The sequence below is a fragment of the Diabrotica virgifera genome, chromosome 1 (assembly GCF_917563875.1).
Source record: "Diabrotica virgifera virgifera chromosome 1, PGI_DIABVI_V3a".
Taxonomy (NCBI): Eukaryota; Metazoa; Arthropoda; class Insecta; order Coleoptera; family Chrysomelidae; genus Diabrotica; species Diabrotica virgifera.
Genome location: NC_065443.1, coordinates 104592271 through 104609767, shown reverse-complemented (window position 1 = coordinate 104609767; position 17497 = coordinate 104592271). Strand labels below are relative to the sequence as shown.

At 32.5% G+C, this 17497-nt stretch overlaps 1 protein-coding gene across 12 annotated transcripts in view; it reads left to right on the top strand.

Moving 5' to 3' along the window:
• LOC114325330 (probable beta-hexosaminidase fdl) overlaps positions 1 to 5181 on the top strand; it is a 430895-nt gene extending 425714 nt beyond the window's left edge. For all 12 annotated transcript variants that reach the window (XM_028273374.1, XM_028273378.2, XM_028273371.2 and 9 more), the window contains one exon: positions 4864 to 5181. In XM_028273374.1, coding sequence (XP_028129175.1) covers positions 4864 to 4939 — 76 coding nt within the window. In that variant the 3' untranslated portion in view covers positions 4940 to 5181. The remainder of the gene's footprint in view (positions 1 to 4863) is intronic.
• Positions 5182 to 17497: the final 12316 nt, after the last annotated feature.

The window sequence follows — 17497 nt, the reverse complement described above, 5'->3', positions numbered from 1 at the left end:
GATATAAGAGGGCACGCAGCCGGTGATGATCCACTAGCAGACATAGTGCTGCATAGCAGAACAAGTCTGTTACGTTTGCCACGCGTAACAGACTTGTTCTGCTTGTGCATGTCAATAGCCTCCGGTGGAACGATATTTCTAGCGCTCCACTCCATACTGCTGGAGGCACCTAAAGAACTATTATAGATGATGCACTACACCAGGCAAAGCCCTCCTCTGTTCAGATTTCGGCTATTAGCCCAGTCGGGATAGCATTTGACCTTGCATTAGGAGCTGCCCCAAATTTTATTTTGTCAATCTTTAGAGGGGGTCAATAGTAGTGTAAATTTAAAATCTCGACTTAATTCCACCGTTGCGTAAGCCGCAATATTGATTTTAAACGAGAACCGTTTTTGCTCAATATCTCCGCCATTTTCGATTTTCGATAAAAAGCGTAGATACTGAAATTGTTGAAAATATGATTTTCTATAATTTCATTTATTATAAATTTTTTTGTGCTGTCGATATTTTCCGAGTTATGGGGGGAGAATACTGACAGAGCATAATTATTGAATTATTGAATTATCTCGTTTATTATTAGTTTTACAACAAACATGTACCTGCACAAAAAGGAAGATAATTAAATTTTGTACAATTTTGATTTCTTTAATTTTTTTGATAAAATCAATATTTAAGGTAGTACATACGCGGTAAAGGTGCGAGGGTAAGACCTCATTGATTTTATAGCAATTGTTTTTGTTTAATATGTGAACTTAATTCATAATATAAGATTTTATGTCTTTTATGTATACAAAAGACGTTTCAAAAATTGTATAAAATATTATTCTCTTTATTTTTGTTTATGTGCAATTATGTCGTAAAGTTAATAATAAATGAGACAATGCAATAATTATGCTTCCCCTCGGCTTCCACTATTTTCCCCTTAACTCGGAAAATATTGATCGGATAAAAAAATTGTGGAATAAAATATGTAGGAAATTGCATTTCCAAAAATTTTATTTCCTACCGTTTTTGTCGAAAAGTTGAAAATGGCGGAGATATTAAGCAATAACGGTTCTCCTTTAAAATCCATATGGCGGCTAATGCAACCGCGGAATTCAGTCGCGATTTTAAATTTGCACTACTGTTGATCTCACCTAATGGATAGAACTATAAAATTTGGGGCAGCTCTGAAACAAGATTCAATTCAATAATTATGCTCCCCCCACCACTTTTTACTATTTTCCCACTTATCTCGGAAAATATCAACCGCGTGAAAAAAATTGTTAAAAGGAAATTGTAGGAAATCATATTTGGAACAATTTTAGTTGAAAATATCGTAGATATTAAACAAAAACAATTGCTATAAAATCAATCAGGTCTTACGGTCGCGCAATTACCGCATACGTACTACCTTAAATATTAATTTTAGCAAAAAAGTGAAAGAGATCAAAATTGTGTAGAATTTAATTCTCCCTATTTTTGTATGGGTACACTTTTGTCGTAAAACTAATAATAAACGAGATAATTTAATAATTATGCTCCAACTGTCACTATTTTCCGCCATAACTCGGAAAATATCGACCGCACGAAAAAATTGTAATAATAGAAATTATAGAAAATAACATTTTCAACAATTTTGGTTGGTATATTTTTTGTTGACAAGTTGAAAATGGCGAAGATATTGAGCAAAAGCGGTTCTCGTTTAAAATCAAGATGGCGGTTAGCGCAACGGCGGAATTCAGTCGAGATTTTAAATTTACACTACTATTGACCCCCTCTATAGATTAGAAAAATAAAATTTGGGGCAGCTCCTAATGCATGGTTAGGCCTGTTATTCGTCTAACCCGACTGGGCTATATCCCTCCTCTGTATATAGGCTATCTCTGAAGGCACTGAAACAAACCAAGTCTCCGATCTACGGCATCCATATCGAGATATTTTGTCGTGATTCGGTACTAGGAGGCTTGGTTTATTTCAAGTTCGTTTCATTGAAGTGAAGGTTGTAAGGGTGTTTGGGAACTTTCTCAAGGAACTAAAATATAATACGTCTTTGTTTCGTTTTACGCCAATTTTTCTGTATTAGTTTTACTTTTAACAGAGTATCGAGACCAAGTTTTCGTTGGAATGTTGCCACGCTGAATAGGCGGGAAGTGAGCTGCAAATTATAGACCTCCCCGTGTCTTCTTTCATTCATCACTCGTTTGGTTTGCAAGTAATAGAAACCACGAAGGCATAACTAGATATGTACTTGGTATCATAAGAGTTTTTATTTCTCCGTAAATAAAACTTGGAATTGTAATAATGATCTGCTTAATTTTACGTTGACGCCCAATTTAAATTTCTATTGGTGTGGTATATACTTTTTAATGCACACAATATATTTACAAGAAAATTCTACATCTGGTATATTGCAATTATTCGAACAACATCGAATACTGATGCTAACCCTATGCCACATAATCCTTCCAGAAACTTTCAAGAGGGATGATAGGAAATCAGCTAATCCTGAGTTTACCTAAAAAGTAAAGTTCTTCGAGAACGACGATTTAAATTTGCTAATTTATTCAATTTACTTCCTGAGATTGGGTTTTTTTGTTTTGAACCGAACTAGATTGAGAAATTGACCCAAAAAAGACGAGTTTCATTCACGATCAATAACAGCAGATCAACGTATAAAACAGAAACAATAATAAAATCGTCTATTCTACAGGGTGTTTCATTAAGAATGTCCAATCTCTGAGTTGTTCATTCTAGACCTAAAAATATTAAGATTTAACCAAAATCACTTAAATAAAATGTGGCTCCTTACTGAGATTTATAGATGTCTGCATAATAGCAGGATCCCTAAAAACTGGAACGAAAGTCTAGTAATACTCTTACACAAAAAAAGGGACAAATGTGACCTACAGAATTATAGACCTATATCGTTGCTCAGTCAAGTATACAAACTATTTATGAGAATTATTAACAACCGGTTGACCTACAAAACGGACAATTACCAACCGGTGGAACAGGCTGGCTTTAGCAAAGGATATAGTACATCTGACCATCTGCTGACAATGAGAACATTGATAGAGAAGGCAAATGAATACCAACTACCCGTATTTCTTGCCTTCGTAGACTATGAGAAGGCGTGTGATAGTATTGAGATGTGGGCCATAGAACAAGCTATTAATAATTGTAGAACAGATACAGACAAAGGGGGTCCCCCTTTCACATTACATCCACGTGGGTTAGAGTCCTGTGTTGCCCTGGGTAATATCCAGGAATATTTGCAACATCCATTAATTTGATTCATAATATGTAGTATCATTTAAGATCTTGTAACATTTAAAGGGTTTTTACCCATAACTTTTTGGTGGCTCAAGCATACATGCTATGGGCTTTTAAACACTGATGATGGATTATTTGTTAATCCGTAAACGTTTTGTTTATGTGATGTAACCCTTATTGGGGTCTAAGTTTAACCGTTTACAAAGGATTCCGTATTTTTTGTGATTTATGGTATATAGACAGCTACAGGAGTTTTATTTTCCTCGCGGATTTTTATTACTTTACATAATCAAAGTAAATAATCAGAAGCTAACAATGTCTGATTGTTTTAGTAACTGTATGTTGACCAAGAATCATTATTGGTCAACACACAATTACTAAAACAAGCGGATATTGATAGTTTTTGGTCATTTTCTTTGATTGTGTAAATTTTCTTTGATTGTGTAAAGTAATGTTCTTATCAGTTAGGCCACTCTGGCTCTCATGCTCAAATGTGCATATAGAAAAGATACCTACAGCCCTTTGAAGTTACAAAATAAAAATCGTCTGTTAAGGATTTTATATTGGAAGAAAAAGGATATGTGGCTTTCTTAGGACAGGAACATCTTCCCCTCCCTCCAATGTTTGTGTACGTTCCAATTAAATTATTATTGTGGTACCATGTACCAAATAAGTTAAACACAATTTAAAACTTTTTGGCCACTTAGTGCTTTTTAAATAAGCTAGTTTTTATCGAGAAATATAGAGAAAATCCACCACATATTTGATGATAATATGAAAATGACGTGATTAAAAAATAAAAATCATCTCGATAAACACTGGCTTATCAAAAAGTACTAAGAGCCAAAAAAGTTCTGAAAACATTGTGTTTAACTAATGTACCACAATAATAATTTAATCGGATGTCCACTTGGGGGTTTAAAAAATAAAACCTCATAAAATTCCCATGGGGTGCAAAACACTGTTATTTTTTTTTGCCGTAAGAAAGTTACATTATGTTACAAGAATGTCCATTGTCAATATAAAATCCCGAAAATAGTTTTCGATATAATGGAAAAAATCTATTTTCATTTTTTAACTTCAAAGGGCTGTAACTTTTTTATATGCCCATTTGTACTAAGGTAAGTTAGGTTCAATCGAACTATTTTTGTTCCAGAATGTCATTTAATTGATGACCTATCTTTTTGTTACACCCTGTATAACTAATATATTTATTTCTCGTATAATACATTACATTAATATATTAATGGGAATAATAACAAAAATAAACAGAGCAAAAAAAAATAAGATGTGTGTAATTGGTTCTAAAAAAAATCGTAGAGAAATTGAAAATATTGAAAGTCAAAAGTAAAAATTAACAATATTAGGTATATAAACAACACAGAATGTGAACTGACACTAAACTGATACAAATATAAATAGAACTTGGGAACAAAACAAAAAGGACAAAAATCGATTTTAGATTCATAATTATAGATAGAAGAAGACATAACATGGAAATAGAACAAAAAGTGTTTAAATAATATTGTTGAGAAGAATATGATTTTACTTTAAACATCTGGGAAAAAGTTTTCAGGGTTTTACTTATGTTCTGTTTTTCTTTTTCAGATTGGTCAAAAGAGGTCTTCGAGCTGAGGCCTTGTGGCCAGAATGGTGCGTTCAGAATCCCGGCATGTGCCTTTGACAAGCCTTATTCGCCTTAGACACAACTAGATTTTTCCTCCTCAGTGATATTAGTTTAGTGAAATCAAAGACAATTAAAAATTACCACCACCCTTTCGCCTTGTGGTCTAAAAGTGCATTCTTATGACTGAACTGTTTTGGAGATTGATCTCATTTTTTAAACTTTAAAATAAATAGTGTTGTAGTTGTTAAGAGTAAATCATAGATCTATGTACATACGAAATAAAATGTTATTTATAATTACTGCTCTGATTTTATTACCTCAGACTACATCACGATCGTTCGATTAAGATATTATATTTGTTGGTTAAAATTGACAACTGTTTACAACTAACGAATTATGAATATCTGTGAATAAGAGAGACCATTACCATTAATAAGACCCGCTATAAACAGCTTCAAAACCAAATAAGAAGAAAAATTAGGGATGCTAAAGAAACCTACTTCTCTGAAAAATGTAAAGAGATAGAATAACTGCAAAACACATATGACAACTTCAACCTACATAAAAAAGTCAAAGAACTAGCTGGAATAGGAAATCGAAGAACCTCAAATATATTGCTCGACAAAAATGGAAATATTATAATGGAGACAGAACGAAAACTACGACGATGGAAAGAGTACGTCGAGGAACTATTTCATGACTAGAGAGAAGCTAGTACATCCGTAGATAGCCAAACGGGAGATGTAGGCCCAGAGTAAACCAAATCAGAGGTTTACTCAGAGTCAGGCAATAAACTCTATGAAAACCAATAAATCTGCTGGTCCAGATGAATTACCTAACGAGCTGATAAAGTTGGTCAACAAGAACACCCTGGACATAATAGTAAAACTGTTCAACGCTATCTATACTACAGGAATCATCCCTAGAGAAATGTTGACATCAGCATTTGTGTGTTTGCCATAGAAAGTGAATGCCAAAGAATGCAGTGACTACCGAACCATAAGCTTAATGTCACATACCTTGAAAATTCTATTGAAAATTATCCACGTAAAAATACACTCTAAACTGGAGCTGGATATTAGTGACACTCAATATGGGTTCCGCAATGGTATGGGTAACAGAGAGACATTATTCTCCTTCAACGTGCTGATACAGAGATGTTTGGATGTTAACCATGCTCTTTACGTATGTTTTATATAGACTATAATAAAGCGTTTGATAAAGTAAAACATGATCGATTCATGGAAATTCTAAAAAATAAAAACCTAGATGAAAGAGATTTAATACTAATAACACATCTCTATTACAATCAGCGAGCAATAGTAAGAATTGAAAAGGAAACATCTGAAGATATGGAAATAAAGAGAGGAGTCAGGCAAGGCTGCATACTATCACCTCTATTATTTAACGCATATTCTAAAATGGTAATGCGAGAAACTCTGGAAAATGAAACAGTCGGCATACGAGTAAATAATAATAATAATAATAATAATAATAGCTTTATTGCCCAACAGTTTCCCATTTATAGGACAAATACAGAAAAAAAATCACATAATTCATTAGTATAACATCTACAAAGTAATAGTAGAGACCTAATCTAAGTAAAGAGAAGCCATTTTTAACAAATCATTAAGTGAGCACGAAAAAATATCACAATGATTGCAAATACTATTATAATTCTTACACATGACAAAAAGAGGCGATTTAACTAATATATTTGTTCTTGCTCTTGGACACTTAAATAAAACGTTTGATCTAGATCTAACTCGAGGAACGTTGAAATTAATTTGTGCTAATAAATCACTACAGTCAATACTGTTATGTAATAATTTATACAAAAATGTTAATGAACTAATTTCTCTCCTTAATTCTAAACTAACCATGTCAACTCTACAACATAATGTATTATTATCACATCCACGGTTAGGATAGATTCCATCAATTTTAAATATCAGATATTTTATAAGTTTTCTCTGTACTTTTTCAATATCTTTTGTATAACAATTATATATAGGATACCAAACTAAACTGCAATATTCTAATTTTGGACGTACTAGAGAATAGTATAATAATTTTATTGGTGTTATGTTGGTGAAGTTTCTGCAATTCCTAATAATGAAACCGTACATTCTCATAGCTTCAGAAACTTTTTGTTCAATATGCAAATTGAAAGTTAACTTGCAGTCAAAAATGACACCTAAGTCTTTGAGGCTATTACATTTTTCCAAAACAGAGTTCTGAATTATATAGTTAAAGTTAACTGTCGTCAATTTCCTGCAAAAACTCACTACTTTACATTTTGCAGAATTTAATAGTAGTTTGTTATTAGTACACCATGTATCAATAGCAGTTAAGTTACGCTGAAGTTCTAAACAATCGCCAATAGTGTCGATCTTACAGAAAATTTTCAAGTCGTCCGCAAAACACAATTTTTTACAGTTAATTTCTTGAAACAAATCATTAATATAAAGTAAAAATAATAACGGTCCTAGATTGGAGCCTTGCGGAACACCAGACTTAGACAGAATTAAATCTGACTTAAAGCCATTATAGAATACATACTGTCTCCTTCCTATTAAATAACTACCAAAGAATTTAATTAAATTAACAGAAAATCCTAAATTTGATAACTTGGATAATAAATACGGATGAACCACCTTATCAAATGCCTTCGAGAAATCTGTATATACGACATCAATTTGTCCTTGTTCATCTAATACTTCAGAAATAAATTGTGTCATCACTACCAGGTTTGTGACGGTAGATCGTTTATCTATGAATCCGTGTTGAAAAGGTGCAATATAGCCGCGAACACACGGATATATACGATTATACAGAACAATCTCGAAAATCTTTGAGAAGTTACACAACAGAGAGACAGGTCTGTAATTAGATATATCAGATTTAACTCCATTTTTAAATATAGGACATACTTTTGACTCTTTCCATATTTCAGGATATTTTCCAGTTTCCAAAGACAAGTTAAACAGTTTTTGAAGCGGTTTGACAAATATTCGTGTACAATCTTTAACTAGAAATGCTGGAATCTTATCTGGACCAGTCGTCATTTTATTTTTTAATCTTTTAAAAGCTTCCAGAATTTCATTATCTTCAAATTTCAAAAAATTAATGGTTGGTAAATTAAAACCCTGAACGCTGATTTCCTCTGGTTCATTATTGTCAGTAGATACATATACTTTTTCAAAAAATGTTTTAAAAGCGTTGACAATATCCTGGGGATTATCAGTGGAGTATTAGTTAACAATATCAGATATGCAGATAATACAGTAATAATAGCCGATAGTTTACAAGACCTGCAAAGACTCATGAGTAAAATAGTAAGGTGTAGTAGGGAGTACGGACTCTCTCTCAATATCAAAAGACGAAGTTTATGAAAATTAGTAAAAACAACCATAATACTAACGAAATCTTGATAGTAGAAGGCCAGCAGATCGAAAGAGTAAAAAAGTACACTTACCTAGGAACACTTATAACAGAAAATAACGACTACACTACAGAAATAAAAGTCAGAATCGAAAAAGCACGTTCTAATTTTATAAAAATGAAAAAGGTCCTATGTGGCAAACATTAACATTAGCTCTTAAAGTACGCCTAACACAATGTTACGTCTATAGTGTACTATATTATGGAGTGGAATCATGGACGTTAAATGTAGAGACAATGAGACGACTTAACGCCTTTGAAATGTGGACCTATAGAAGAATTATTAGGGTTTCCTGGGTAGATAGAGTTACGAACAATGAAATACTGAGAAGAATAGTAGAAGAGAAGGAAGTTGAACTTACAATTAAAGAAAGAAAGCTACAATATCTCGGACATGTGATGCGGGGCGAGAAGTGGCATCCTACGACTCATAATGCAAGGAAAGATAGATGGCAGATTAAACATCGGAAGAAGACGAATTCCATGGCTTAAGAACCTGAGAGAATGGTTTGGATGCAGCTCAAAACAACTATTTAGAGCTACTGCCTCAAAATTTAAAATAGCTATGATGATTGCCAACCTCCGTAGCTGAGATGGAACCTGAAGAAGAAGAAGTGAATAAGAGTAAAACATGGTAAAACATAAAATAATTTAACAGTAAGTATAGCTAATTATGTACCAAGGGATTATGTGAACAAAGAAAATCAAACTACCGAAAATACCAGAAGAATACGGTTGGTGTGGGCAGGATTTATAAAACTGAGTTGGATCTTGAAGAACACTAAAATAGGAAAATATTTGAAAACCAGAGTTTACAACCAGTGTATCATCCCTATATTCTCGTATGGTTCAGAGACATGGACACTCACCAAGACCAATATGGATATAATAGTACCTAAAGGCACAAAGAGCGATGGAAAGATCAATGTTCGGGGAGAGACTTATAGACAAAAACAAAACAAATGGATTAGAAGCAAATTCAAAGTAAAAGATGCAGTAGGACATGCTTCCAAATTAAAATGGGATAAAAGAGTTATAAAAGATGGAACCACGAAATACAACAATGGAGACTATGGTTACGAAAGAGAAGCAGAGGAAGGCTCCAAATCACTTATTGTCACTTGCTGTTGCGTTTAGTAAATTTCAATTTCCGACTTATCATCGACTTATTTCGTATGCTTTGAATGATGACGCACGGGTAAAGATTCAGGGACTCTACTGTACATTGCATTTCCGGAATCTCCGTGAAGTTATATACAATATTGCACAAGTAGCTTGTAAATTATTAACAGTCTCTTACACAAATCAGCCAAACTTTCATGAATCATGAAAGCCAAATATTTAATGTAACATTTATGCAAATAGTTATAGAACTTCCCCTAATATTCTGGAGTACTATAATATATGTTTAATTAATATTCAACTAAATAATTTAAACTAATTACTGTAGAATGTATAATATGGACTTTCACATAAATTAGATCATCCAATAAGTAATTGATTCAGTAAACGTAAAAGATTATTGATTACATTTCGAAACTACAATATTAAAAATAAGTGGGTTCATATCAAAGACGGACATGTGTAAAAAAATAAAAATTTGCTTAATAGTAGCGGTTTCTCATAGAATTTTTCCTGTTTTTTTCAACGGTGATAATAGTTTCCTTCAAACACGGACGCAAATACGTTATTTTCAGCTTCATAGTTGAATGTTTGTTTCAAAAACGGACTCCTGCTATAAAGGTTTATTTCAAAAACAGACATCTCCCCAACAGCCCAACGAGAATTGTGATCACATGACTGCGAAATCAACAAATCAACTAAAATTATAGAAAGTGAGATTTTCATCAAAACAATAAGCTGTGTACAAAGAAACCAATTTTTCTTCCATAACAAAAGAAACAGAGGAAATATTAGGAACTACGACAACATTTTTGAAAAACCCAATGACATGTCGTCTGGTCAGGTCAGGTCATTTATTAATTATTAAAGGGGGACACATTTTTCCGCTATTTTTGATTATTTTACATTCACCCCTAAGTCAGGGTAAGAATTACCTCAAGATTTTTTAATGGCAATGGGGGGTCAAATAAGATATCGGTTTAAAGCCTTTACAGTTAAGTTACCTCTCCCTACGTAACTACGTACCTTACGACCTTAGTCTTATTTTTAAATTCCGTCCAATACTTTATTTGATTTATTAAAAAAATACATTCTAAATTAATATTTTTAGCTGGTTACTTATTTCTTAGTTGACCAAATGGTAAAACTGATGACTTTTGGCGCCCGTAGAATGATAAAGTTTGTTCGAAACGTTCTTCCATATTCCAAAGCGTTTCGGCAATTTTACACTTTTGATGGCATCTATTAGCATTATCCAAAAGTTATGTATGTCTATGTTATGTTTTCTTCTTCTTTTTTCCTAAGTATTTAACATCATTTCTTGTGGGTATGATGGTATTGTTTATATGCACAGATGGTACACAATTGGAACCGAGCTAGAGGCCATTATAACAGTATATTTTGACAGCCGACTAAATTGGGGAAAGCACATCTGGAAAAACGACTACAACTAGGAATAATATACAGGAAAATGTATTGGTTCATGAACAAAAGCTCCAAATTAAGTCTATACAATATATTACTATTGTATTAGTCTATCCTAAAGGCAGTTTGGACTTACGGTATTGAGATATGGGGTACTGCATCTAATTCCCATTTACTGAAACTTCAGCGTTTTCTTGAGACATATTACCAACGCACCGTGGTATGTGCCTAATTATGTTATACATCGAGACCTTCAGATCCAAAACATTAAAGACACCGTTGTCTCACTCAGTGGAACCTACAAAAATAGACTAATGAAGCATCCAAATACGCTTGCGCAAGACCTACTTAAGCGGCCGAGGAGAGGAAGACTAAAACGCCGTGACCCATTAGACCTTTCTGTACCTGTAATTACTGAAACGTAGACTATATAATTTAATGTGTGTGTATTTTAACTATTGATTTTTTTTATATGTTCGTAAAATATGTATTTGTAAATTGTTATTTAGATCTCAGATATTTTTATCAGATATATATCGCAAAGGATTTTCATCACTGGATGGATTTCCACTATGTTAATGTGATAAACCTATTGCTTATTGTTTTTTTTTATTGTAAAAACAGATTGCAGTAAATAAAGGATGTTTTTAAAAAAATGTTTTCTTTTAATGTAGCTGGCTAGATCTCAAGTCCGTTAATTTTGACAACCATATGAAATATGCACAAGTCCGTTCTTGCTAGTGGCCAAACCGTTCAATCGTATTTCTGCTTTATTGCTGTTTATAAAATAAAATGTGTTTTTGCAAACGGATAATAGACCAGGAAGGATCTGTTTTTAGGTGGATGTGATAGGTGGCATTCGGATTTTTGCGGATAAAGTTGATATATTCGGTGATAACTTCGTTAATAATAATTGACTTGTGCTCCTTCTCAAATATGCCCGGAACATTAATAAAAAAAATCAAATATTTTATTTCAAAAAATTTCGTTTTTTTTTCTACTTTCTTTGCTTATCACTTTAAAACGATTCATTGTGGAACAAAGTCGTATAGGAATAAAACAAAGATAATTAAATTTTCTATCAGATACGATTAGTTAAAAATGTCTTAATGTAACACCCTTGCTGCAAAATAGCAATAAATATAAAATAAGTGGGCAAAACAAGCCTGTCCTTATTCAATGTTTTTTCCATCACTTAGGTTACACTTGGAATTTTCCTAATTCGCATAGAAAATTTTTGTAATGTGCTAAAACCGTCCACCAAATTTCATTAAAATTGACATAGAGATTTTGCATAATAATATTGCAATCTAAGCTTTTTTTAAAAAATTAAAATTTTTTAAAATCTTGCACAACAAAAACTAGAACATACAAAGATTTGTCAATTTTTTACATATAATGAAGCACTCCACCTATCTAATGCACTTTACAGAATTGAAATCGGATTATTTAAGCAGCCTCAGCAATGTTTTAAAATTATAAACAATTTTTTGGCTTATAAACAAATTAGTGCTGTGTCCAGGAGCGTGTTCTACCGGATCGTTTGATGGACTTACCCAAGTTTTTTTATGTATTTTGACCCGTAGAACACGAATTTTTTGGGTAACAGTTGATCCGGATGTCGATAAGATTGTTATAAACAAAAAACTTGAGGAATTACATAACATCGATTATTCGCAAAATAAAACATTTGTTGTATTTCTTGTGTAATTCTAAGCAAAAAATGTTCTTACAAGTTTTTTCGTAGGATGCATAGTTTTCGACATAAACGCGGTGGAACATTCAAAAACTCGAAAAATTGCAATTTTTGAACGAGAATAAATTTTGATTAAAAAATAAAATAGCAATTATGCTGACAGCATTTAAAAGTTTAAGTCAAATTATACCGGTTTTAATTATTTGCATTGCTAAAAATTAATTTTTTTATTATTAAACAAAGCTATTTGTTTATAAGCCAAAAAATTGTTTATAATTTTAAAACATTTCTGAGGCCCCTTAAATAATCCGATCTTAACTCTGTAAAGTGTATTAGATAGGTAGAGCCCCTGTTTATATGTAAAAAAATTAGCCAACTTCTAAATGGTCTACTTTTTGTTCAGAAAGATTTTAAAAAATTTGAACTTTTTTAAAAACATTTATATTTATTGCAAATTTATAGTCGATTTTAATGAAATTTGGTAGACCATTTAAGTAAGTTATAAGAATTTTTTAAGTGAATTACTATGGTTCTAAGTGCCACCAAAGTGGTTAAGGAACACTGAATAACAACAGGCGTATTTTGCCGCCTTATTTTGTATTTATTGCTATATTGCAGAAAAGCTAATACCTTAAGTCATTTTTGACCAGTCGTATATCATACAAAATTCAATTATCTTTATTTTATTTCTGTACGACTTTGTTCCAAAACGAACCGTTTTAAAGTTATAAGCAAAGAAAGCAGAAAAAAAATCGATGTTTTTCAAAATTTTTAAATATTTTAATTTTTTTATTAATGTTCGGGGCATATTTGAGAAGGAGGATAAGTCAAATATTATTACTGAAGGTGTCACCTAACTTTATCTGCAAAAATCCGAATGCCACCTCTCACATCCAAAAATACACGTTTTTTACAGATTAGTCGTAGTCTATAAGTATAGGTTAGGATAAAACAACATATTTTTTAATGATTAAATGAATTGATTACTAAAGACGTGATTTCAATGGGTTAGGGAGTTGTGTAATTTTCACATTATATTTTGTTGTATACAAATTCCTATAAAATTTGGTATTTTGGACTTATGCATTTTTTATATTAAGCCGACGAATTGCGAAGAGGTTCGTAGGTATTCGTTAACAATTCGTTGACGTAAATCTTCTAAAGATACAAATGGTTTTCTATAGATTTAACTCTTTATATGTCCCCACACACACACAAAAAATCCAGCGGAGAACAATCTGGTGATCGAGGAGGCAAATGTTGGTCTAAATATTAAGCCTCGTAAGGCGGTGCGGGGTGCAGGGGACCCCAGACCTCGTTTCTCTCACCTATCTTTTTTAATATTTTTTTTTACTTTTGTCCATTTTTTTATTCGCATTAAATTCAATTCTAAAGGAATTCCACCCGTTACAGCATTTAAAACTCTTTACGTTTACGTCCTTGTTTGGAAAAATGACTGTAGGGTGCAAATGATGAAAATTTCATATCCTGAATTAGACGTTTCTGATGTTCCACCTGGAGCTAATAGCCCGGCTACACGCACCGTCTTGCCTGAAAGCATGCCTGCACAGTCTGGTTTGTGCAGGTAAGAGCGTGCGTATGGACGGCAAGACTGTATCGCGCACAGGCCTCCAAGCGCGGACTGTATCCTCCTCGACATGCTGAAGATTTTACCTGTGCAGTTTTTGGTTCTACAGTTTTACTTGCACGTGTGGACGGTAGTTCAGTTCGTTCTTCAGTCCCGCAAAAGTTTTCGAGGTGGATAGACCAAGATGAGCGACATAAGAAGTGTTACGAAACAGTTTTTAACTGAATTTATAGAGTTATACAAATCTTTGTCAGCATTATGAAAGGTGAAGAGTAGAGAATATTCCGAGAGGAATAAGAAAAATGAAGCATACGCTTTCATTTAATACGTAATATTTAATTTTTTTATTTTTATTTTTTTTTTTATTTAGCTAATGCCTCGACAACTAATGGCCATTGGCATGGTAGGTACGGTAATTTTTGAAGAGTTAGGTACCCAGTGTCATGTGTAGTGTGTGTGTTGAGTAAATGTCTTGTTACTTTGCAAAGTCGACGTCATTGTCTTTGCAAAGAGACGCTAATTGTATCCGAACGCCTGCGGTCCCTCCGGTGAGTACCGATCCCACAAGGACAGAAACTATTTTAGTTGATTCTAGAATAGGGAATTCTTTAAAATCATATAATTTTTTTACCGTTTTTTAAAGATTAACTATTTTTTTTTCAATATTGGTATACTACCGCTGAAAAAATTTTATATACTTATATAATATACTGAAACTGTTTTCTTGTATCATGTTTAATGTTTAACTGTCTAGTTATACAATGGTATTATGTTTGTATGGGATTGGGCCATAATAATTGTAGGTGTAATGAAAATTACATTTCTTAATTACCTACTGTTTGACGTTTCGATTTCCACTCTGGAAATCGTCCTCTGAAAAAATTAAAAGAAAATTAAATATGAGAAATTTTCCTAGAATTTTCAAACCTAATTTTCTTTAATTTTTTCTGCGGACAATTTCCATAGTGCAAATCGACACGTCAAACAGTAGTTAATTAAGAAATTCTCCGCAGGAGCCACTTTTTACTCCACTTAATTCTACAGCGTCGTTGCTTGTTTGTTTGTTGCTTTTTTATTAATAAACAATACAATAACGCTTCCATTAAAAAAACCTCTTCCGTGCTGCTCATCGTGTCGAATTCTCTGAAAGACTGAAGTTTGCGCAGTCCAATTTTTTACGTGGCCTGTACGTGTGGACAACGTACGGTGTACAGTTATTTTGTTCCGTCATGCCTGCACAGTTTTGGACTGCACAGGCAAGACGGTGCGTGTAGCCGGGCTATTAGACAGAGCTATTAACAGAGCTACGGGACAAGGTCGATGTTATTTATGTCGGAGAAATAGAATGAAAGTCCCGGCATTACTATATCTATTGTGTGAATATCTCTGTGAAAAATTTCATGTGTTTGTCGTGCAACGATATTTTTTTTAAGAAGAAATGAGTGCTTTGTAAAATTATGTTTCATAGTATAATTATCAAGTCCTAATTATCTTTCAAATCAATTTCAGCAACGTTCACATATAAAAAATGGATATAAGGGTGGGGTGCAAATGCGCCCCGCACCGTTGTTTACGTAAGAATCATGATACTATAACAGGATACTATAGGATACTATAATCTTGTCATAGTATCATGCGTAGAAATCTAAGCACCGCCTTATGAGAGTTAAAGAATAGGTAAATCATAATGCCGAGGTGCACGGTCCTGTTGTCATCATTTTCAATAATATTGAGGTTTCTGTGTATGCATCTCGTGGAAAATTCTGGGTTTTAATCAAACCAATAACGGCAACTGTGACGATTTGCACTTCCATTTATGATAAAATAATAATAATTTTGCAATCTAAATTTTTTTTTTAAATTTCAAATTTGTTAAAAACTTTCTGAACAAAAAGTAGACAATTTAGAAGTTTGCTAATTTTTTTTACATATAGAGGTTCTCTAGCTATCTAATACACTTTACAGAATTAAAATCTGATTATGTAAGCGGTCTCAGCACTGTTTTAAAGTTATAAACAATGTTTTGGCTTATAAACAAATACAGTAAGGACGTTTGAGTTGGAACAAATTCATTTTCTTGAGAATGGGCGACTCTGGAGATAAATCCCGAAACAGATCGATTTTTATTTTTAAATTATTATTTTTTGACATAAATATCATACTAGTGACGTCATCCATCTGGGTGTAATGACGTAATCTAAATACCGGAATTAATTTAATTCAAATTTTTTTTTAATTCAAACCCTGTATAATTAATTATGTTAATTTTTATATTATTGAATACAAAATTGAATAGACTTTCGATTGAGCTATCACACGGCACCTATCCTCATTTAAAAAAATTATCGATTACGTCATCACGCCCAGATGGATGACGTCACTAGTATGATATATATACCAAAAAATTAGAATTTAAAAATAAAAATCGACCTGTTTCGGGATTTATCTCCAGAGACGCCTATTATCGAGAAAATGAAATTATGTCAACCCAAACGTCCTCACTGTATTTGTTTATAAGCCAAAAAATTGTTTATAACTTTAAAACAGTGATAAGGCCGCTTAAATAATCCGATTTTAATTCTGTAAAGTGCATTAGATAGGTAGAGAACCTCCTTATATTTAAAATAATTAGCAAACTTCTAAATGGTCTACTTTTTCTTCAGAAAGTTTTTAAAAAATTTGAACTTTTTCAAAGAAATTTAGATTGCAAAATTATTGTGTAAAATCTATCAGGTCGATTTTAATGAAATTTGGTGAACGATTTAAGTATGTTATAAGAATTATAAGAATTTTTTAAGCGAATTACGAAAGTTCTAAGTGCAACCAAAGTGGTTGAAAAACATTGAATAAAAAACAGGCTTATTTTGCCCCCCTATTTTGTATTTATTGCTATTTTGCAGAAAGTGTAATAATTTATAGTCCATTATTTCACGGTTTTTGCTCTAAATTTTAAAGAGCCGCTTAGATTGACATGAAATTTGGTATACGAATAGCTTACATGTCAAAGAAAAAAAGTGATATTGTGCCGATGTGTGCCTTTGCCCTGGGGGTGATTTTCACCCCCTCTTGGGGGTGAAAAAATAATATGTCCAAAATAAGTCCGGAAATGGGTAAACTGACTAATTTTAAGTAACTTTTGTTCTATAGAGCTTTTTCGCCAAGTCAATACTTTTCGAGTTATTTTCGAGTGAACATGGTCATTTTTCAACAAAATAACCACATTTTTAGACGGTTTTTCGCAAATAACTCAAAAAGTAAGTATTTTGTCGAAAAAACGTTCTTAGCAAAAATATAGCCTATAAAAAAGTAAAAAAAAATGGTGTACGCGTTAGGTCTCTGG